General features: G+C 38.3%; 4 protein-coding genes across 10 annotated transcripts; 2 read left to right on the top strand and 2 right to left on the bottom strand.

Annotated features, from left to right (window-relative positions):
* Positions 1-113: 113 nt before the first annotated feature.
* LOC109854599 (solute carrier family 25 member 51) lies at positions 114-3124 on the bottom strand. 3 transcript variants are annotated; one of them, XM_020427844.1, is made up of 3 exons: positions 2546-3124; positions 1872-2139; positions 114-1782 (listed from the first exon to the last, which is right to left on the bottom strand). In XM_020427844.1, the coding sequence occupies exons 2-3, from the start codon at positions 2016-2018 to the stop codon at positions 1072-1074; spliced, it is 858 nt and encodes a 285-aa protein (XP_020283433.1). In that variant the 5' UTR covers positions 2019-2139; positions 2546-3124; the 3' UTR covers positions 114-1071. The 3 variants fall into 3 exon arrangements, with proteins under 3 accessions (XP_020283433.1, XP_020283432.1, XP_020283434.1); XM_020427843.1 differs by having other exon boundaries at positions 2496-3124; XM_020427845.1 differs by lacking the exon at positions 2546-3124 and adding an exon at positions 2324-2463.
* Positions 3125-3230: 106 nt separating this feature from the next.
* LOC109854598 (very long-chain specific acyl-CoA dehydrogenase, mitochondrial) lies at positions 3231-7667 on the top strand. Its single transcript, XM_020427840.1, has 8 exons — positions 3231-3481; positions 4443-4650; positions 4740-4958; positions 5039-5467; positions 5550-5813; positions 6003-6359; positions 6461-6673; positions 6885-7667. Exons 1-8 carry the CDS (start codon positions 3393-3395, stop codon positions 7020-7022), a joined length of 1917 nt encoding a protein of 638 aa, XP_020283429.1. The 5' UTR covers positions 3231-3392; the 3' UTR covers positions 7023-7667.
* Positions 7668-8642: 975 nt separating this feature from the next.
* LOC109854607 (leucine carboxyl methyltransferase 1) lies at positions 8643-14071 on the bottom strand. Its single transcript, XM_020427862.1, has 4 exons — positions 13562-14071; positions 11897-12080; positions 11441-11792; positions 8643-11340 (listed from the first exon to the last, which is right to left on the bottom strand). Exons 1-4 carry the CDS (start codon positions 13769-13771, stop codon positions 11136-11138), a joined length of 951 nt encoding a protein of 316 aa, XP_020283451.1. The 5' UTR covers positions 13772-14071; the 3' UTR covers positions 8643-11135.
* Positions 14072-19020: 4949 nt separating this feature from the next.
* On the top strand, positions 19021-22733 carry LOC109854594 (E3 ubiquitin-protein ligase MARCH8-like). 5 transcript variants are annotated; one of them, XR_002250229.1, is made up of 7 exons: positions 19021-19657; positions 20009-20291; positions 21023-21114; positions 21433-21613; positions 21724-21989; positions 22076-22404; positions 22499-22733. XR_002250229.1 is itself a non-coding variant. In XM_020427834.1 (6 exons), exons 2-6 carry the CDS (start codon positions 20175-20177, stop codon positions 22335-22337), a joined length of 918 nt encoding a protein of 305 aa, XP_020283423.1. In that variant the 5' UTR covers positions 19022-19657; positions 20009-20174; the 3' UTR covers positions 22338-22733. The 5 variants fall into 5 exon arrangements, 4 of the variants coding, with proteins under 4 accessions (XP_020283423.1, XP_020283424.1, XP_020283425.1 ...); XM_020427834.1 differs by having other exon boundaries at positions 19022-19657; positions 22076-22733; XM_020427835.1 differs by having other exon boundaries at positions 19022-19322; positions 22076-22733.
* The last annotated feature ends 21 nt before the right edge of the window (positions 22734-22754 follow it).

Consider the following 22754-nt stretch of genomic DNA (forward strand, 5'->3'; position numbering starts at 1 on the left):
GTTTTTTTTTTTTTTTTCCACACACAATAGACACGATAAGACTTTTTAAAATGTTAATTATAATATCACGTGATTGCGTGTGAGTTTGCCACACAATAAATATATTTCACATATGGTCGCATATCATTTTATTGTTTTATTTTGTTGAATATCTTCGGGTCACAACGTTGTATCATATAGTAGATATCAACGTGTGTGTCACTTACGCACGCAGTAGTTGCCGCTCACACGTGTCAGTCTCGGTGGTTCTTTTATCTAATAAATTGTAGTATTGCGTGTGTGTGAGTATTAAAGAAACCGTTTCACTTACTCCTAATCGAAGATAAAACAAATCAGCCGTTTGCGCGCACAAGGCAGTGCGAGCTCTCAGTACGAGATCATATTATACGTACATGGTCATTTTCTTATTGTATCTCCAAGTATTCTATCTACGTATGTATATTTTACACGAAGATTGAAATTTTAAAAGATTTATGTAATTAGCAATTTTGATTAAATACGATAATTTTACGAAAAACTTGAGTTTATTTAACTGGTGATGACCGTTGATAATCAGTGCCCATTTTTCAACCCTAGTTTATGATCTGAATGTTTTTTTTTTTTTTTTTTTTTATTTAAAATCTCACACGTTTTCTATCTCGCATTCAAATTCGCGTAAACTCTTTAAATGCGCTTTTTCGTCGTGTGCGCGTTTGTAAATAAAAATTGAAAAAATTGATTGTTACAAAATTATCAATTACACCTGTACACTTAATACTCATCCTTTTTAAATGAAACCTAGTTCGACAACATACGATTTGTTCTTGCAACGCTTGTGTTAGAGCGTTGCTCTTTATGTACACATAGTGGTAAAGTTTCTTCTTGTGTGCAATCCTGCATATTTTTTTGCAGCAAGACAAATGTGCGATCGCGACACTCATCTCTCTCTCTCTCTCTCTCTCATATATAGAGAAAAATTTTCCTATAACATTACATAAAATAGCTAATATATATACAATAGGTCTTCCCTCTGAAAAATACAAATCCCAAAATATCAATAAATATATATTCTTCCCTCTCTATTAAATGTCTCTAGAATAATATACTCTTCAAGAAATCGTACGACGCGTTTATCACACCCCAACTAATGAAGGACCTCATGTAGTTCAAATGCACGCCCTTGTAAAAAGAAGTTACACTTCGATTTCTGGAAACGTATACCTCGCGAGTTACAGCCAGAAACTTTTCGAAGTCGCCGCCTATTTTCATCTGCATGTGTATCTTGATCACGTTCATCGGATAAAACACCGTGCTGGTGAAACCGCCTATCAAAGCGCCGCTGACAAAGTTCGTCAGAAGCGACTCCTGTTCCCCCAGCAGCACTTTTGACTGATCTCGCAGCGTGAAGAACATCAGATTGGATAGACTGTTTCTGTACACAATAGGAACCATTCCGCGATAACACTCGGTTACTCCGTGATTCGTCAACAGATACCTGAAAGCGTGGGAAGTGTTCTTGAACTTGTTGTGATATCGCCAATCTTGCAACAGCGTTTGCACTCTTTCAAGCGGCATCAGAACAGCTTCCGCCGCACCGGCTATGTTTGCTGCCAGAACTTTGGCCAATATCTCACTTTTACTTATAAGACAGAATCTTTGCTTGCAACCTTCATATATGCTGAACATTAGACTGAGCGACAAAGTTTTTTGGCACAGAGGTGGCAGAATTCCACGATACAACAATCCTATTCCTTCTCGTGATATTTGCCCGACTGCAGCACGAACTGGCACTCCTTCCAAAATCTGTGTTATGATAAAAGTTGATCAATTAAAAGTGCTTTACTTTTAAATTTTGTCAGTTGTTGTCGCAATATTATTTGTTGCTCGCATACCTGTCTGAATATGACCTTGTTAATGGGAAAAGTAACAGAAACGTTGATGACAGCGGCACCCCAGCCACAAATGAACTCCTTGAAGTCATTATTGTTGAGTCTCAGGATTGATTGCAGTGAAAGCTTTTCCGTTGCAATATTACTCATAGTGGTAAGATTTTCAGAAACAACAAAAACATTTGAGAAGCGACACGTCTGGTTGTTCCACTTTATTCCTTTTCCAAAGATATTCCAGAATGTTACACACGGAAAGATTATACATTATTATCTGCAAATAACAGACACCATGAGTAAGCAGAACCAACTGCGCCGACAGCAATTTCCAGATTTTTCTATTAAAGTATTATGCGCTTATTATACGCCGTGAATGGAATAAATGAATAATCATTTCAGTTTTCGCAATTGTGTATCATTGTTATGTATAATTGTAGAAAAAAAAACAACAATCTAACCTTCCTGTATCTTCGTCTCTATTTTTTTTCTTAGTACATATCAACTTAGTTACTCCACACACAAACGCATGTGTTCAATTCTGCATTATATGATCAACATTTCAAAACTAGTTTTGTTTAAGATCGAACAAAAAACGCGATGCGAGCAATCACATTATATAACCTAACCTACCTCGTATCACGTGTTGACGGATTTCCGCGCGTCGATTTGTCAGAACTTACGTGTTCATCAAGCTTTGACTCTCACTCAACCCATAGCTCCGAAATGTCCGCGTCGTCTCGAGCACCTGAGATTTACGATGACCCGGCGATCACGGCATCCGGTACGTCACGCGTTTGTTATCGTCCGAACGCGCCCAATCATCATCGGTCATTATCACTTACAGCTGATCGATGTTCGTCGTCTACAAGCGCGTTCGCTTTGAACTCTCACGCGCTTCGAGCGTCATCTATCTGTTGTTCCACAACACTCGAGGAACAAGAGAAATTTCGGTTTTTCTCTCCTCCCTGTCGCGTAACTTTTACTTTGTGTCACGTCTTTGTGTGCGTAATCTCCGCGACCTCGGTCCTTTCGGTGCTGGCCGCCGGCTGCTCGATTTTTCTAAACTCGACACTTGTGTGCACATAACACGAAATAAAACCATGTCCACGTTTGAACATAACGTATGTACGTAACCGACAAGTCGTTCCCGGGGACATTGGCTACGTAGTTGCCAATGTGCACCACCCGTGGACATTGCGCTGGCTTACAGAGCTAAAAAGCGATTGCACGTTCTCTTATGGACCTGGTTGCTCTCGGTCTTCTCTCTGATCGAAGCTAGGTATCCCCCACCGCCTCGATCATCTGGCATCTTTGAGAGAGAGAGAGGTTTGTTGTGCCGGAATTAGAATGAATCAGTATTACAAACGACGACCGCGAAGTGGGACGCGCATTGCGACGTCGCGATACGAAAGTGTACAACGTCAGATATATATATACAAGTACCCTTTATCTAAGGTGAAAGTCGTGAAGTTAACTTTTCACTCTTGCGTGAATTTTTAGTTAAAACTTCACAATCCCAACAACAACATGTTTCGCATCGCCAAGATCCTCTCGTCATCTCCCAAGACCCTCAAGGGTACCTTCGAAACGCCCTTACGTCTCTGGATCGCTCCCAGGTGAGGAAAACCCGTCGGTTTTGTTTTTCGTGCGAACGAGATTTGAGCTACCTGTTGAGCTTATCTGTAAACAGAGACTTTTAAAAAAAATTGCATGTATTCCGACAATTTGTCGTCGAATCGCTCGGCACGACGATGCTAATTAGACGAAGCCGTTACACATTTGTGTTACAACATTTTGGAACAGATTCAAATTGCAAAAGTCTTCGAGTACGGCAATTTTTTTGCGCACAGTAATGTCAAACAAAGTCACGTTCATTGTTGCGGATATATAAGATAATAAATGTTTCGTTAGAAACTTGTTAAGTTGAAATTCGTAGTTTGTATTTTTAGTTGAGTGTGCTTGTGTGTACGCGTAATTTTGATGTTGATGGACTTTGGACTGACTCTCGCACGCACACACGTACATATGTGAGAGTGTGTGTGCGTTCGTTGGTGACGTATGAAACGTCATCATGTGTTGTCACTGGTACTTGGGTTTTTAATCTACTATTTAATTTCTCGATATCTATGTACATTTGTAGTTTACAAGTGTATCAACAAGCTCGAAGTCCACATTCTTTCTCGTTATGAGAAGTAAAATAAAAATTAACAAATAAAAATTGCAAAGCTGCAAAGTTCACCGTTATGTTTTTAAAGAATTTAAAAAAGATTTTATTATAAATTTTTATCCTTTTTTCGTCGTCAAAGAAAGATAACAAAGCAAAATTACTTATAAGAAGAGAAGAAAATTACAAGAAGATATGGCAAAATTATTTCGATCAATTTTTCAAATTGCGCATTACATCGAGTTGCGATTTGATGATAAAAATTGAGAAATTTAAATCAGTTTCTAATTTATGTACAGCGACAATATTTTGGTGTCACACACAAAAAAAATGATGTTACAATTAAATTTGAGCAATTATTGAAGTATTTGTTATCAAGAAACATTGAAAAATACGACAATTGTTTTGCACAGGTACATGGCCACGCAAGCAGCATTGAAATCATCCGCGGAAACAGAAAAACCTCAGGAAACTGCAACCAAGGAATCTCAATCGTTCACGATGAACCTCTTTCGCGGTCAGTTACAATTGAATCAAGTTTTCCCATTCCCAGAACCCATGAATGAGGAACAAACCGATACGTTAAAAATGCTCATTGATCCCGTGGAGAAGTTCTATGAGGTACATACATCTTTTTTTTTTAAAAAAAAAAGAACACGTGTACATATTTATTTGTTGATCACACATTTGTTTTTGTTTTTTTTTTATAGGAAGTAAACGATGCAGCTAAAAACGATCAGAACGCTTGTGTTGATGAGAAAACAGCGAATGCTCTCTGGGAACTGGGAGCGTTTGCTTTGCAAGTGCCTACAGAATTTGGCGGATTGGGATTGACAAATACTCAGTACAGCCGAATTGTCGAAATATGTGGTTATCACGATCTCGGCATTGGTATCATGCTCGGTGCGCATCAGAGCATAGGATTCAAAGTAATCAAAATTCTTCACTTTGTTTAAATAAAATTTACAATCTTTTATACGTATGTATTTATGAAACACGTTTGTTTCAGGGTATACTTCTGTTCGGCACACCGGAACAAAAGGCGAAATACCTTCCCCGAGTTAGTAACGGTCAGTACGCCGCGTTTTGCTTAACGGAACCGAGTTCCGGTTCGGACGCCGCTTCGATACGTACGCGCGCGGTCAAGTCAGCGGACGGATCGCACTACGTTCTAAACGGCAGCAAGATCTGGATATCGAACGGCGGTATCGCCGAGGTTCTGACCGTTTTCGCGCAAACGCCCGTCACAAATCCAAAAACAGGTGAAACTAAGGACAAGGTGAGCGCTTTTATCGTCGAAAGAGGATTCGGCGGTGTCACCAGCGGACCGCCTGAGAGAAAGATGGGTATTAAGTGCAGTAACACCGCAGAAGTCTTCTTCGAAGACGTCAAAGTCCCAGCAGAGAATCTTCTCGGCAAGGAAGGTGAAGGTTTTAAGGTGAGAAGATACGAGAGAGTAAAAAGTGTCAAAATCATATCGAAATAATTCTGTGCTTGATTATCGCGTTTAAATTCTTCAGGTGGCAATGAACATTTTGAACAATGGCCGATTTGGTATGTCCGCTGCTCTTTCTGGCACTATGCGTTACTGCATCACCAAGGCTGTGAATCACGCGACGCAACGCGTGCAATTCGGCCGTACTTTGGACCATTACGGTGCCATACAAGAAAAACTGGCACGAATGGCTATACTGCATTACATTACAGAATCTCTCGCTTACACTATTTCGGGTAACATGGACATGGGAAGCCAGGACTATCACTTGGAGGCGGCTATTTCTAAGGTAAAAGGGCGTCTATTATAATTTGCATAGCAAACACTCACAGAATTTCTGACGTCCATAATTTATATAGCGACTTTATACAAATGAGCAAATATGAGAAACACCGAATTATTTACGTTCTTTCAGTTTCTCGCGTAATAAACACATTGTAATAGCTTGTACAATTTATTGCTTATCTTTTTTTTGTAGTGTTTTGCGTCCGAGTCTGCGTGGTGGGTGTGTGACGAAGCTATTCAGGTGTTAGGTGGGATGGGTTTCATGACCGATGCCGGTCTCGAGCGCGTATTACGCGATTTGCGTATATTCAGAATTTTCGAGGGAACAAACGACATTTTACGCCTGTTCGTGTCGCTTACCGGAATTCAATATGCCGGTGGCCACTTGAAGGAACTGCAGAAAGCCTTGCAGAACCCCGCTGCGAATTTAGGACTCATATTCGAGGAAGCTACCAAGCGAGCGACCAGAGCAATCGGTCTGAGATCGCCGCCTACTTTCGGAAATTTGGTACATCCGAGATTAGCGGAAAGCGCTGCGCTTTGTTCGAAGGTAAGAATAATAAAATATGTGAGTTAAGCGAAGGAAAGAGAAACCACTCGTGAATTTTAAAACATAAATAAATTTATGTAAAAAAAAAAAAAAAATTGCAGGGCGTGGTGGACTTCGGCGAAGTCATAGAGAATGTTCTTATTAAATACGGACGAGGTATCGTAGACGAGCAGTTCGTTCTCAATAGAATCACGCAGGCTGCTTTCGACATATACACCATGGCAGTTGTACTTAGCAGGGCAACCATGTCGTTGAATAAGAACCTGCCTAGTGCCGAGCACGAGGTCTTAATGGCGCAAACTTGGTGCGCAGAGGTACGTCATGGTATCACATTACTTTCTAATCTTCATTCGACCTAGAACAAATGACTATATAGACATCTAAATCTGTTATCATCTCAACTTATGCTTTTATTCGAAATTTAACAAAATATGAAATTGATAAGAAAATCAAATTCTCTTTAAACAACGAAATAATGTGATTTAATTTACACTCACGCATTAATATATTTACTACTGTTACCAGGCGTCCTTCCGCGTTGCGAGCAATCTCCAGCAAGTCACTTCTAACAAGCACCTCGACATTTTTACCAAACTCAGTAAAATTTCGAGAAACTTGAGCGATGTCGGCGGATGCGTGCAATTGAATCCCCTGGGTTTTTAGGTATATTATTATACAAAGTCACTTTGCACAAAACCGTCTGTCCAGCTTCGAGTTTATAATCTACGTCGGATATCAAAAGCAACTCAAAAAATTTTATCTTTTCGTACGATGAGAAAAAAAATATAGATAATTTTACGATATAAAATTCTTTCACAATTTATAATTCAATTTGTAAATTTGATATCACTAATATTATTCAAAGACACAAATTTAATTACATCTATGAACGCGCGATTTTGTGAAACAATTTTATAGGTTTTGGCAGTTTTTTCTATAAATGTGAGTGCGAAGTGATTCTTTTGTTTTATCCACGACATGTACTTTGATATGTACAAAAATGTATGATAGTGTTATTTTTATGATCAATTGTAAATACGTTCGCAGAAACCGTGTCACGCCGCGTGTCATAGTTTCGAGCAATGAAAAACAATGCAATATTATCGTAAGATGTAAAGAGTATTAAGGTGCATATCATATGAATATTTATGTATTTTTTTATAATAGTTTGTACACCTTTACACGGAACAACGCTTCCAAATAGTAAAAATAATGCGACTTGTATGTAATGTTTTCTTCAGATACCGTTTATTATATATATATATATCATTACTTTCATTAAAATAATAAAAATAGTATAACAAATCACACGATGTTTAAGTCGTTCTTTACATATAATAAATTAACTGAAAGACTTAAACGGGAGAAGTGTATATTATTTTATACGGCATTTATATATATATATATTATGTATAATCTTATACATTTAAAAATATTTAATTTAATATATATTACATTGTGTGTAGAGCTGCTTTGTTTGTTTTTTTTTTTTACACTTAAAGAAAAACTTTAGCATGAGATACGTGAAAAATATGTATCAAATAGGAAGCTACAATCAATTACAACCGATCACTGTTTTTTTTTCTTCAATTTTTTTTTGTTCTAAATGCATATTGCAATTTAACAATATCACAAATATGCAAATATAAAGATGCACAATTTCTTCATCGTGCTTTTTTTTTATCCATTCATAATGACGGTGGAAGCACACTGAGTGTCTATATAGGTGAATATATCCACATAGTTTTTTTTTTTTTTTTGGTTTTTAAGATGTACATCCGTATATACGAGAGATTAATAGTTGGATATAATATATAGAACGAAATCAAGGCGAAGAAACAAGCAGCACTTACTATTCGTGCAATATAATTGTTGCTTCACTCTGAGAATCAATTATCTCGTCACTCTCTGAATCTCTCGCATCACAAACCGATTGTGGTCTAGAAATCTGATTTACTTTGAAATAATTATATGTAAACAAAAAAACTTGTGTAATTTCCGCAAACAAAGCTCACATACGCAACTGGACACACTTGAAAGCTCTGGCAAAGTAAAATTCGTTGTTTATTTTGAAAATAAAAATTCCCAGTTTGCGCGCGCGCAAATCTGAAATTTGACAAGCCTTCGAATGGCAGTGCTCGAAGTTTCTACGACAAACATCGTGTCGTCCGATAATGCGAGAGAGAGTTTCAGAGATCTCGAAGAGCCTTGATTCTCAAAACTTGAAGTCGATTGTTTTTGAACACATGACGAGCGCACGAATGAATTAACTCGTATTTACTCTTTTTTTTTTTTCGTATATGCATGTGACGAGAAAAACTAACGCGAAGAATAAGTCTCGATTTAACTTCCTACAAGTGCAAAGAACGCGACACGGGTCGGGACAAAGAAGACGTAGGCGAGTGAGGGATGAGTGAGGATGGGGGATTTTATCTACGAACGGTTTGATAGACATCGTAACAATTGGTTTGTAACTTCCGCAATCTCTGAGAAAAATAGATTATCTGATTATCTTCTCTTTATACGTGTCTGTTACTCCAGGTATGTTAATTTGTTTTTTACACGTCGAAAGAGGTAAAAAATCGGAGAGAACTGTTCACAATATTGTGTGTACACTTTACTACCGAATCCATGCTGATTTTTATAAACACTCGCGTTCTCCCATTAGATTCTAAAATAAAATTATCGTCGTCTAACCGGTCTCTCGAAAAGATTTGTAATCGGAAAAACAAAGCCGGAGACAATCGAGGATCGATGATGAGAAAAAATTTGACGGAAAACTTTGAGTTAAAGTTTGAGATCTGTTTTTTTTTTTTTTTTTTTGTTTTCACAGAGCATTTTACATGCACACTTCGTATCTACAAAACGATGGATTTTTTTTTTTTTTTTCAAGTGTCTCACATATAAGTCACTACTAATATTTCCCTCGTTATTATCCTTACAGATTGAATATACACGCGGAACCCTGATAATTCCTCAATATGAAAATAAATCTTTTTGTTCGCTCTTTCACTATCGTTTTCTATTACTTGCTTAAGTGTAACGTACTCTCTGTATTGGTGTTGAAAAGAAGCGGAACACTGTGCGCTATATAAGCATATACGCGTTTTCTACATATATGTATATATATGTATGTATATATACATATATATGTATATCATATAAAAGAAAACGATCGGACTTACGGTAGGGGGTGTGTATCGAAGAACACTTTTTTCACCTCGCGAGTGTGGAGAGTGAAAACGGTGAATTCGACACGAGAGCGAATAAATGAAATCAATTAAGAAAATATATATATGTATCGCCGATTTGTTTTCTTCAGGCTGACGCTTGCGATGTTGTTCGATTCTCGCGAAGGTATCTCTTTTTTTTTTTTCGATATATTTATGAAGTCTTATAATATTTTCGTTGCATATACTTTTGCTTTTATTATCTTAGGTGATCACTCCACGTGGCACGCAGGCCACACGCAAAATTGGTCGCTTTTAAATAGCGTTTGTATCGTACTATAATCTTCAATCGCGTCTAACCGCGATACTCAATACCTCGTAATCTCTAGTAGTTAATGTACATGTTGAAAGATCAGGTTGCACGTACGTGTGTGTGTGTGTGAATGTGTGTGTGCGCGTGTGTGTATTGGAATAATTTTACATCATCTTTGCCCAATTGAGACAATTGGAATTCTACCATACGAATGTTCAGAAATATATATTTTTATTTGTGATAAAAAAAAAAAACAAAAAGGTCATGTGTTTCATCTCAGACTCGTCTTTTCAGCTGTATTTTCTATACTGCTCTCCTCTCTTCAGCTTTCTCTCGTTCTCTCGAGAACACGCTTTGTTGTTGTACGAAAAGCGTGTAGGAAAATGCAGGCAAAAAGAACCAGTTTTCGCATTTTTGTGTGATTTTTGTTTTACATATTGAACTTAATCTCTGCTACAACTAACATAGTGAAATTGCAACGCAAAGAAATTCAAAGCGATGAAAAAAATGTACTAAGTACAAGTTGAATTATTCATCTTCACAATTACATATCTCGTTAATACAATAAATTACTCCGCGCGCTCTTTTTTTTTTCTTTTTCTTTTTTTTTTTAAATTATCGCGCTGTTTGGCCACAAGTATACGATAACAATAGCAATCTACAGTAATCCGTAACAACCTTTATACATGAAGAAGCTGGACAATCTCTTGCAAACAGAATCGCGTTATAACGCGCGATACGCAATTCAAATGTGTGTGCAACGAGAATAAATTAAAACGATTGAAAATCTTCTGTTCGCGAAAAAATAATGCTAATCTGTCCAGCTGTTTCGCATTTAGCTATACACGATAGCTCGCACGACTCGCATGTCGGAATCGCGCGTTTCTCTCGTTACAGCACTTGTTAAAAAAAAAAAAAATTAATGACACTCATGACTAATATTTGCATTTGCATAGGACATACTCAAAGGACGAAGGACGAAGCGTATAAAAAAAGGACTTACTAGATTTACTAAGTAAAAAGAAAAAAATCAATAACACATTTCAATGCAAATTATGTCTCGCCTCTCTCAACTTATCGACTAACCGAAGATACATCTACATAGTCACTGGTGCAACTCGAAAAAACGCTTAAATCTCTCTTACACGATCGATCGGAGGTGGGGGGGGGGACGTAATAAATAATTTACGAGAATTTTACCAAAGTTTGTCGAGTTTATGAATTATTATACGATAGCACTACCTGGAGTAACTCGCGAGAGAGACATAGAGAAAAAAGGTTTAGAGTGATGACCTAACCTTGTGCTATAGATAAATTTTTGAATGTTTGTCCGTTCCAAGCGACGGCAATGCAATAATGCTGCAGCAGCTGGGTGAGGAGTTCTCGCTCGTCTAGCATCTCTAGATGCTCGATTCGACTACGATCCATTACGGGCAGTGAATCATAAACTTCCACCATCGTCCATGCGTTCGAGCCTTCCCAATTGTTCATGGTAAAGCTGCAACATTGGAGGAAACGACATCGATTCATCAATCGTCGTTCGGATGATGATGACGATTTATTATCAACTCAAAATGTGTGTGTGTGTGTGTGCTCACCGTCTCTGTTGAGTTTCTAACGACTCGCAATCCTCTACGCCCGCCAGCAAACAACCACGACTGCGCAGATTTGACAGCATAACTTGTCCAAATTTGTCCTTCATATTTACCTGCTCGTAGCTGACAAAAAGACTGTTCGCGAACTTACCCGCCAACCACTTTAACAGCGACGAGGTCGCGCTAGCGTCTACATACACTAGAACACATTCCGCGAGGAACATGGTGGGTAAGTTGAAATTGACTTCGGCCTGGGTCAATTTGTTATTCAGCTCCGCTATGTGTCGCAAATCCGTACCAACCAGGTGATAGTTCGCGGCGTGCAGTTCTGTCGTAGAAAATCGGATTTCTCCATCTAAAAAAAAAAAAAAAAAGAACGAGATAAAATACAGCGTATATACGTTTTTCTGAAGTAATAACGATGAGACAGTAACGTGCATGCACGTATATGAAGAATACCTTCGGTATTTAGCATATCGATCAACTGTTTGTGCTTTTTAATGTGATAACATTTTTTCGCAGTAATGCTGGGAAAATCAAGCTCCACGAAGTTCGCAGGAATATTCCCCGTTTCTCTCAGCCTCCAGTAAAGTGTATCAAAACCAGCACCTAAATTTATAATCTGCCCCTTGCCACCAGACAACTGCACAGATGCAAAAAAGTTTGTTCTTTTAATTTTTCATCGTAATACAAAAAATATCAACTTTCTCATAATTTTATAAATAAAGCCACGATATTTTAGTTTTTTTTTTTTTAACGATCGCACATTTGTAACAATAAAAAACCCGTACATATTTTTCTATGCAAACAAATTTCTTTAACGCTATGATATACTTAATATATATCTCGGTATATTCTAACAAGAAACGCATATATCGGTGTTTAAACATTAAAAATCTATTAATGTGAAAAAATCAATAGAATGAAACCTTGTCCATCAACCTTCATGGAATATACTTGTGAACTTAAAATAAGTATACTTTTTTATACACATTCTTCTTAATACAAAGTATACATGTTTGGTTTATAATCATCTACAAAAAAAATCGATAGATAAAAAGATCTCGTCTTCGGAACACAGTTTCCGCGCATCAATGCGTTTAAACAAATTTGATATCAATTATGTAAAAAAAAAAAAATAATAAATTTTATTTAACGTCAAAAATTCTATCAACTTGAAGCGCTACAAAATAATTGGATAATTATTTGTTTTTACACAAAACTTTTATAAAGGACGTGTTGTATAAATTTTTCCAATGTGTCTTTTTTGTATCTGTATGTGTGTGTGTGTACGTGTGTAAATTTCACATTAATATGCAAACGCTCGAGGTTGCTTAGTAGTTTTGAAATCGCCAAACTCAAGTGTTTGTTTACACGCGATCAAACGGGGACGAAAATATTTTTGTCGCATTTACATTGCGGGGCGCCCGGTGCCAATTCCGGAAATGAGATGCTCTCCTCCAACAGCTGCACGCGCCGCAGGCAGCGGCGTTTTTCATTGACCTATATATCGTTTGACTGTCACGGATAAAAGCGGGGAATCTCGCGGGAATTAGGACAGGGCCTCGGTCGTCGACGGGTCAAGGTTTCCGCCACTGCGCGTTCCTGCCGCGTCCGGATCAGCTGTATCTCTCCCCTCCTCGCTCCCTTCCCGCCTCATCATACGCCCGATTATCTCCCAATTCAACGTTCTAGGTTATATCTGCCGCAATGAATTCCGTTCGCCAGCTACAGAGCCTCGCTGCTCCGTCCGTTGTCAAAATACGAGATATCTTCTACGGATCTTCCGCCATTTCGAACAACACGGAAAATACAAAAAATCATCAGAAACGCGAAAGGTCTCTCGGTCCGACCGAATCAACGTGTGAGAATTTGAAGATTTCGTTGGCAAACGAAAGGAGAGACGCAGAGTGCAAAAGGTGCAAATCGAAAAAATTTTATTATGTTGCCAAGTGTCGCGTTCGAAAAACGCCAGATAGCAGATCGTTCCCCTCTTCTTCTGTTTTACACGCGTCTCTCGCGACCCGTCCCCGAAGAGACAAACGAAATCGAAGACAAATTTATGCCGCGAGCGAGAGAAACAAACGCGATGTGTACATACATCGTGCTCGAGCGAGCGCTCACCTTGAGAAACTTTTCGACGAAGAGCTCGATGCCCTTGACTCTGGCGTAGTAGCCGCGATTGATCTCGGGCGCCTTCCGCGCGGTCTGCTTGACGAACAGACTGATGAACGGGTCGGGCCAGTAACCGAGCTGCACCGCGTAGCGCTTGCACTCGCTGGCGTCGTCGTTCGTGGCCTGTATGGCCTCATCGTCCGCCATATCCTTGATCATCACACCGGCGCCCGGGGACAGTGGCGGGCGGTCGCCGCGCACAGCTAACAAGCGAGTGTGATTCGCTCGCACACCCGAATCTCTCTTTCTCTCTCTCTCTCTTTTTTCTCGCACACAAACACACACACACACTTTCGATCACTCTGTAAATTTTCTCGATTTTTCGCGGCACCCTGTCACACTCGGATGGGAATGATCATTTTCTTATCCGCTCGCGGTTCTCGCGCGGCGCGCGCGGACACCCCCGGGGATGCGACAGTCGAGCGGACGATGATCACTTATCCGTCGATCACGGCCGCGCAACTACGGTGTCGGCTGCCATACTTGCTCCGGTGCTGCGGTCCCGCGGGTGCTGCGCGCAATCCGCCTCTAAGCGGCGAGACGCGGAGTCGAGCGCCACCGTGTTCCAGGTGGTCGGGCGTTAGAAACACATATACGAATATTTTCTTCGGTCGGCGATATCCGCGAGGAGGAGGAGGAAGTTAAAAACACGGTTTTGTGTTAGGGTAGTGTATATATAGTCGGCGTGTTGTTTGGGCATGCGTCGACATTTGTTGGACGATAAATTTCCGACGTTAGGCCAAAAAATCGAATTCCTTCGGCTTCAAGATTGATTCCCGTCGGTTCGAGATTTTTCGATTCCCGTCGAACGTGAGATTTACGTGCGTCTCTTTAATTATCTCTCGGTCAGTTATTATTCTCGCGTTGATTTGCGAACCATCGCGAAGATAGCGCACAGCTGTGCGAGAGAACGAGAGTCAGCGTTGTACTGATTGTGTATACACGAACGTATCAAATTTCGAGTGTTTGTCACGTCCGTTTGTCAGCCATTTAAAGAAACCAACCAACGTATTACCGTACGATTCTCTTGGGGGAGAACAAAACTTGAACAAAGAGTCGATTATCAATTGCAGACGCGGACGGAGAGAGAGAGAGAGTTGAAAACAAAATTTTGAAAACGCGAGAGGAAGTCTTTTCTCAGACAGGTGCGTGTGCGCCTATAATACAATTCTCTACAATTCGATAACATTTAAAAAACAATAACAATCAACATGTGTGTGTTTATTTGCTTTCTAATAATCACGCGCGATGTTAATGCTGATTCTTTTTTTCTTTTTTAATCCAATCTAACCTGACTCAACCTATCGTCTTGATGCCGATTCTTATCGTCGTGCTGAAACAAATTGAGTAAACAACACAACAGTTTGTGAGAAAACGTTGCACGTTGATTGGCACGTTGTGTATTCGATCATAAAAGTTTTTATTCTGAAAAAAAAATCATCCAGTTTCAAGAGTCAGTGTGATTAAATCTTGATTGATTCAATTGGTTAATTAACTCAATCAGTTGTGCAAGAATAACCAATGTGGTCAATTCTGCGAGATCAAAGTTTGTCAGAATTGATCGCACTCGTTCTGAATTAACACAGATTACGTAGGACTTATGTACACATTGCAAAATGCAACGAGTCGGTTTCGCGAGAGAAAATAGGTTTTTTCTCTTCTATGCGCTGATTTGCTCTAAGCTGTCAACAGCTGATTGAATAGCTGAACAGAAGACCTTGTTTGGTTATTGCTGGCCGTGGTTAAAAGTCTAGAACAGTAGTTTCTGACCCAGAATTATATAGGTCCACTGAAAAGAGTCTGAATAAGAAAGAACTACGCATAGATGAGAAACTCTCTTTCCTCTGTTGTGTACCGATTCAATGGTGGTCAATATAATGTAATATAGAAAAGAAAATACTCTTGTATAAAAAGTTCGAATATCTATATCACATATCTATGTCAAATTTTAAAATGTGTTGAACATACGATAAAAGTTGAAACAAACAAAAGATATACAGACCAATGCTCTTTTTGTTGCTAAAATAATGAATCAGTTTGCTTCCATGCGGTTTTGCAACTCTGCCAAATAAGATTTGAAGCAAAATGAACAAATAAGCAGTTTCCAATTGTTTTTAATTAACAATAGTTAATTAACAACAAAGTTTTTAGAGATTTATCTGTTTTTTTTACACTACTGTCAATATATTTCAGATAATATAAATATATGAGTATACGTAACAATACAATGGAAAATAAAAAAAAGAGTTCTTCGTCATCAACACCGTCAACAATTGACATCATTGATCTAACTAAAGAAACACCAAGAGCCTGCAGATCTACCCAACGACGCAAAAGAATTTGTAGGAGACCATTGTCACCTATAACTTTAGGAAACTGTGATCCAATGTTCGTATAAATAGTATTTACGTAGCTAGCGGTAATATAAATATTTATATTGTTAAATATAAATTCTTATATCAAAATCCTTATATTTTAGAGACACATCCGTACTGCAGATATGTAACGTTACAAGTGCGAATGAAACAAAAAGAAAAAAAACAGTTGTCGATGACATTCCAGAATATGTCGAATCGAATACAAATAAAAGTTCAATAGGTTTAAGTTGTCCAATATGTCTCGAGGTGTTATCGTCCGATCTGCAACCCACAACTACTCGTTGCGGACACATATTTTGTGCAGGATGTTTGAAGATGTGTCTGGATGAAAAAACAAAACAACCTTGCCCCACCTGCAAAAAACCTATAACGGCAAAAACTTGTATTCGCTTATATCTTTAAATACGTATACAAATAACATCGAATTTTCTATCAATCTTTTTTTGTTGTAGCACTTTATTGTAATATTTGATAATTCTAAACTAATTTCTTTCTCGTGAAAAATTTTATATTTTTTCTTCAACATATAGAATCTCTTTTTATTTTTTTTGTACATTTATTTTCGCAATTCAACAGTCCCTACGACTTGCTCCTAAAATCCGATGCTTGATTGTCAGATTGTCTCATTGAAATTTTTTTTAGATGAGATTTTAAATCAAAAAAATTATCGAAAACTATTGCAAAGTGTAAACTATCTTTCTGGTTTTTAGCGACGAAATTAAAAATAACTATGTTTGGATACGTATTTATAAGATGTAACAAATATATAATATATATAATTGTGACATATAGTTATGTAGCAAGTCAAAATGACATAAAGAGAGAACAAATGACAAAGTCTTCGGAATCGGATGATAGATTTAAATGATACATAGATAAACAATAATAATTTTGTAATTTAACGATATAATAAAAAAAATTCTAATATTTCATTTTTTTAATTTGCCACTTAGTATTTTTTTACTTAATAATTACAAGCTGCTGTATTCCCAGATTTCTGTAAAAACATTTTATAATTTTCTGTAATTATAAAAACTATATTTTTGTACACTTTGTTTACATTGCGAGCCAATAAAACAATATTAGTCTGACTATTTTGAGTTTTCTTTTGAAGATAAAATTCAATATTACGCTGTTACATGTGTTTATATTTTGCACCATGTGATGACCTTAGCAACTCGTAGACATCTTGTCGCGCGCGTCTTACACAGGCAAAACAATAATTCGTCGCTTTTCACACAGGCAGTAGAAATTATTTCCGTTTTGACACGAGTAGAAATCAATCTTAAAAAGAAGTAGAAAAAGAGTACTGGCCTATTATCGTAACACAAACAAAAAGTAAGAAATGTTTAAAAAAAGACGTGTAAAAACAAGCAAAACGAATGAAAACGCTCAGTTTTACGTTGGCGCTGCTGTGGGAATAACAGGTAAATAAAATTTATGTACTTAACAAAAAACATATTTTATGAAATGTCAATATTAATTCAAGTGTGTGTTTGCAGTGGGACTGTGTGTCGGGAAACTCTTATCTTCACCCACAACTAACAAGACAGGTAAGTTAAAAAAAAGGAACATTTGTTAATTAGAATCGTTGAAACATCGAGTGCTTAGAAGTTTCATTGTATACGATTTTTGTGTATGTCCGACAGATATTTCTCGTGAACTTACCGACAACGTGTTGAAGAATGATAACGTGTCGATTAACAAGCACAAATCGATTGACGTTCGTTCTAAAAGTGCTTCTCGATACGAAGACGGAAGTGTTGAAGATGCCACATTAAAAACAATCTCGAGTGATTCCAAAATCAACAATATCGATAGCTCGTCATCGACGAAAATGCAATCGGACGATAAGATGCTTTCATTTGGCGAATCTTGTCAGATTACCGAAGATACAATTGTTAACGATTCAACGTTCAAGCTGGGTGAGCAAGGTATCGAAAGGGTCGACAATACCGTCGAGCGGACGAGCATCGATTATCCGCTCGATAACGTTAGCGAAAACATTTCCTTGTCCAACGAAACGAACAAAGCTACGTGCAATACAAATGCGGATGTGAATCTGACTTCCGCTCAAGACGATTTAGACTCTTTTGACGCAGAGTATGACGAATTCGGCAACTTTAGCTTGCTATCCTCTACCAAGGATTCAATTCTTTTTTAAATCTTTCTTATATCTAGAATACATGGATTACACATATATTTTTAAACTATTATTTATGGATTTATATTGTTACAAATGGCAACGTGCGCAAAATTGTATATAGGTATGTACGAATTGTATGTGAATAAATCTGTGTAGTAGCCAAATCTGTGAAAAATAAAACAAAACTTGATTGCGCCAATCAATCTGCGAGTTGTATGTGTCAACTTGATACAAGTTGAGACATTCCCGGTTTTGTGTGTATCGCCGCGATAGGATGATGGGATAGGACGCGAAAATCGAAATCCCGCGCGTGTGTTAAATCGCCGCGCCTCGCTACTCGCTCAGGCGCTTCTGCTTTCTGCTCTCGCATTGACCGGGACGACCGTGTATACAAGCCACGCCTACACGTATTCGCGTTCATGGCGGCGCAGCGGGAAAAATGTGCGGTACGATAGATCGTTGTTGTTGTTGTTGTTGCTCGAAAACGCGCTGCTGTTTACGCGTTCCGATGAAGACGCATTTCCGAGATCGCGATTTCGTTTCGAGCGCGCTCGTCGCGAACAGTGTCGGCGAGTTTCTCGCGGTGGACGATATTGCAACAACGCGCGTGTTGTCGTCGGGTGCGCCGTCGTCGTCGGTGGTACGGGTGGGTGAAATCACTCGTGCGCGTGATCTCGCGCATTGAGTTATCTGTCACCCGTCGTGTCCGTGTCATTGACTCAAGAACGAAGCGGTCAAAATTTCGGTCCCAGTTGTCTTTCCTCTCGTTTTTTTTTTACCCCGCTCCCCCCGGCCCCCGGGGCCGGAGCGACACCGCGAAGCCGTGCGACCGCCGCGGAGCGATTTCTGCCGGCCATCGAAAATTAATACGGACCCCGATCGTCGTCCTCCCCCCTCCTCCACCCTCCGTGAGGCGAGAAGAGACCCGCCGATCCGCACGAATGTGATACAGAGAAGCAGAAGAAGGTGTGTTACGCGCGTGACGACGACGCCAGTGTACGCTTTGTTTTTCTTCCTCCCGCGAACACTTCGCTGAACGTCTCTCGGCGCAAAAGCGAGAGAGTCACAAAGAGACAGAACGGAACGGGATCCTCGGGATTCGCGGCGACGACGACGACGACGACCACAACGACGACGACGACGAGAGTGCGACGACGACGTGCGCAAGTTTGTTATCGCTATATTGGTACTTTCCTTGTTTATAGAGAACAGCTTGTTTTAATATACTGCGCGATGGAGTTTTCGTGTCTCGCGAGAAAAAAAAAAAACACTCGTTATCAGCGGTATTTAACCTTACGCGAAATGTCACTGGTTCTACATCATTGACGCCCGTTTTGTGCGGCAACTAAATTTATCTTTCAACTTGTGCGCGAAATTACAAATAACTGTTATCTTTTTGTGCGCGTTTGAAAAACATATACGTAGATTCGATAAATTGATTGTTCTCTTGTTAAACACAGATTAAACAAAGATTAATTAAGTGATGAGTTGATGTGTGAAAAAAAAACTGTGTTTTAAAAAGTATTTAAAAATACCGAGATAAATAGAAAAAAAAAAAAAAAAANATATATATATATATATATATATATAACGTTATATCGTCCTCACGTATGTACGTATACATGTGTATATCTATATATGTGCAGATATATATACATACATATATACATATATATATAAAAGTTATAATATTAAAGATATTAAAAGATTCTTATATAATTACAGTATAAAGTTGCAATTTTAGTGGTTTTATTGTTTGCATATGTATGTTGTTTTGGTGCAGATATAAACAGAAGTTCTCATATATAAATACATATATATGTATATATTTATATCTGTTTATAAATATAGCCCCTTGTATTTTGATTTCAGGCTATACATGTTTTGATACTAAATGCTGAACAGTAATCACAAGACACAAAAGAACATATAATCTCTGACATTCAGATATACTATACCACAAGGATGCTATATCCAGGATGCATTTAACCAAATTTATTTGTTAGTGATTATATATATCTAGCAAGGTCAGAGAGTGATGCCGGTTCATCAGATCACTGTTAACCCACCTGACAGGCAACCACCTTTGTCAATTGGTACTTCCAGTAATACTAGCCCTGCTGGTGGAGAAAACCTACCGGAATGGACACCACGGGTAACATATATTCATCTGTTTAAACAAAATTTTTCTCTTGAGTCAATAGTTTTTCAATTGTAATAAAAAGTTGCAATTTGATTTGCAATTGGTGTTTCAGTTATGATTGTTTTACATCTTTAAAAAAAAAAAAAGTAGAGATACTTGGTGTTTTTTTTTGTAAAGAAAGTGCTATTTTTGTAAACTGTAGATTCTTTGGGAGATTAACTTTCTGTGAATCCAAATATCTCTCTCTACAAAAATCTCCATTCGTGGAGTTAGATAAGTGGAAAAAACATCGTGATAAACAACATGATATTTCTTGTTGGAAAGAAGTAACAGAATATTTAAGCAAAAAGTCTATAATTATTTACGAAAATAAGTGTGATTGATACATGAGAGAGACACACTTTGTTTATAAAATAATCTTATTGAAATACGTAGAAAAATTACCTTACCCTAGATAATTTAAATTAGGTAATCGGACACTGTGCGACATTAAAGCTAAAAACATGTGAAATATCATGTTAAATTATATGAAGTAGTTCACAATATATATTCAGTATTATGTATCATAAAATTCTGTTGCCTTGATAATTAATGTGTTATGATAACAGTATCTGAAAAGCGTTCATATTCAGGCATAAATTACATATATAAGATAAGAATGCTTTGATAGTGAACGTTTTTTTTTTTCATTGATCCGCTCATTGTAATGTGTGTGTGTGTGTGTGTGCGTGTGTGTGTTTTAGGAATCGAGTTACGCCACAGTAGTTACCATTATACCAGAACATTGTCATTCGTCTGTGAGCTCGTTATCCTCGACCAATCATGATATTTGCAGGCAAGTACATCATATATGTTAATTAGAAGAGAAATAAACTCCAACTTTTCGGTCTCATCCTTTTATTCTTTTTTTTCTTTTTTTTTTTTTTTTTTTATATATAAATATCACTGAATACAATTTTCAAGAATTTTTGAAGTCTGAAAAAACTCCGAAAAGGTCAAGTCAAGAAAGAAACGCTTCCAGTTTTCTGAAAAATAATATTATATATGCAGATTATATGCCATTGTGTGCTGTACATGATAGCTAAAATATATTCACAACCTCGACTTCATTATACGAAAAGTTGTTTTTTTTTTTTTTTTCGTTTCTAAATAGGATCTGCCATTGCGAAGGTGAAGAAGGTGCCCCTTTATTTGCCCCCTGTTATTGCAGCGGTAGTCTGCGCTACGTACATCAGACTTGTCTTCAACAATGGATAAAAGCTTCGGATACACGTGCCTGTGAATTATGCAAGTTTACATTTATTATGCATGCCAAGACAAAGCCGTTTTGCGAGGTTAGTAAATTTCTTATTTTGAAGAGAAAAAAAAATAGAGATAAAAAGTTGCGTGCGTATTTCTGTGATTGCGTCAAATACATAAACACTTGTGTAACGATTATTTGCAGTGGGAGAAGCTCGAGATGTCTCGAGGAGAAGTGCGAAGATTATTGTGCGCTGTCGCTTTTCACGCTATAGCTGCGCTCTGCGTGGCGTGGTCGTTGTACGTTCTCGTCGAACGTTCGATAGAGGAAGCCCGTCACGGATTTGTCGATTGGTCCTTTTGGACAAAATTAATAGTCGTTATAATTGGTTCTACCGGTGGATTAGTTTTTATGTACATTCAATGCAAAGCGTACATGACACTGTGCAGAAAGTGGCGAGCGTTTAATAGGTACGTGGTTTAAACTCACGGCTTTTGTTAAAGATGTATATGATCAATTTCTGAACTAATTACCGTCAAATTTTTTTGTTTCGCAGAGTGATATTTATTCAAAGTGCTCCCGAAAAAGTGATGCTTCCACCCTCACCTACAGACTCTTTGAGAGATGTAACCCTGCCCTTGAAGGATCAAACTGCCTCGATGGCTGAGCTCAACCGTACTCTGTTACCCCGTACTATAGATCCTCCATGTGCCTCGCAGATGGTGAAGCCCGACTCTGTCGCGCCACCTCAAAGGCATGACGCTCAAGTCAAACTTTACGTATTCGACAAATTGTCTTCGTCCGGGGACAATCTGTAAACGCGATCTCCGAGAAGAGGGGAAAAATCTGATCACACGGTTTACAACTCTCGCAAAATGGTAAAAGGTGATTTTAAGCGAAATTTTTTTAGTTTTCGCGCGCGCGCGGGAGGAAGGACGACGGAGTCTCTGGAATGGGATTTGGATGATGTTGATTTTAGGTCGTGCAATTTTCGGATCTCGGAGCGGAATTTATCCCCTGTCTCGAAGTCGTCGAGAAACATCCGCCCTTTTACGCAGCACCTTTTTTTCCGAAAACTTAGTATCTCAGTGCTTACAATGTTGACAGTGGGGTAGAGATGAAAGTGCGCGGCCACGACAGTGCCGCGCATTTTCTTATGTACATAATTATTGTATCTGTGATGTTATTAAATAAACTTTACCATATTTAAACAACATCCTCTGGTGTTCCGTAGT

Source organism: Pseudomyrmex gracilis, unplaced genomic scaffold (genome assembly GCF_002006095.1).
Source record: "Pseudomyrmex gracilis isolate BER0280 unplaced genomic scaffold, ASM200609v1 scaffold_70, whole genome shotgun sequence".
Taxonomy (NCBI): Eukaryota; Metazoa; Arthropoda; class Insecta; order Hymenoptera; family Formicidae; genus Pseudomyrmex; species Pseudomyrmex gracilis.

What these genes read in the sequence shown, in the direction of transcription:
- LOC109854598 (XM_020427840.1), top strand. Translation starts at nt 3,393, where the DNA reads ATGTTTCGCATCGCCAAGATCCTCTCGTCATCTCCCAAGACCCTCAAG. An exon ending in TGGAGGCGGCTATTTCTAAG is followed by an intron (nt 5,814 to 6,002) that starts GTAAAAGGGCGT and finishes TTTTTTTTGTAG; the next exon opens with TGTTTTGCGTCCGAGTCTGC. An exon ending in CGCAAACTTGGTGCGCAGAG is followed by an intron (nt 6,674 to 6,884) that starts GTACGTCATGGT and finishes TACTGTTACCAG; the next exon opens with GCGTCCTTCCGCGTTGCGAG.
- LOC109854599 (XM_020427844.1), bottom strand. Translation starts at nt 2,018, where the DNA reads ATGAGTAATATTGCAACGGAAAAGCTTTCACTGCAATCAATCCTGAGA. An exon ending in ACAAGGTCATATTCAGACAG is followed by an intron (nt 1,783 to 1,871) that starts GTATGCGAGCAA and finishes ATCATAACACAG; the next exon opens with ATTTTGGAAGGAGTGCCAGT.
- LOC109854607 (XM_020427862.1), bottom strand. Translation starts at nt 13,771, where the DNA reads ATGATCAAGGATATGGCGGACGATGAGGCCATACAGGCCACGAACGAC. An exon ending in TCGTCGAAAAGTTTCTCAAG is followed by an intron (nt 12,081 to 13,561) that starts GTGAGCGCTCGC and finishes GCATCTGTGCAG; the next exon opens with TTGTCTGGTGGCAAGGGGCA. An exon ending in TTAGAAACTCAACAGAGACG is followed by an intron (nt 11,341 to 11,440) that starts GTGAGCACACAC and finishes CCAATGTTGCAG; the next exon opens with CTTTACCATGAACAATTGGG.
- LOC109854594 (XM_020427834.1), top strand. Translation starts at nt 20,175, where the DNA reads ATGCCGGTTCATCAGATCACTGTTAACCCACCTGACAGGCAACCACCT. An exon ending in ACCAATCATGATATTTGCAG is followed by an intron (nt 21,115 to 21,432) that starts GCAAGTACATCA and finishes GTTTCTAAATAG; the next exon opens with GATCTGCCATTGCGAAGGTG. An exon ending in AGACAAAGCCGTTTTGCGAG is followed by an intron (nt 21,614 to 21,723) that starts GTTAGTAAATTT and finishes GATTATTTGCAG; the next exon opens with TGGGAGAAGCTCGAGATGTC.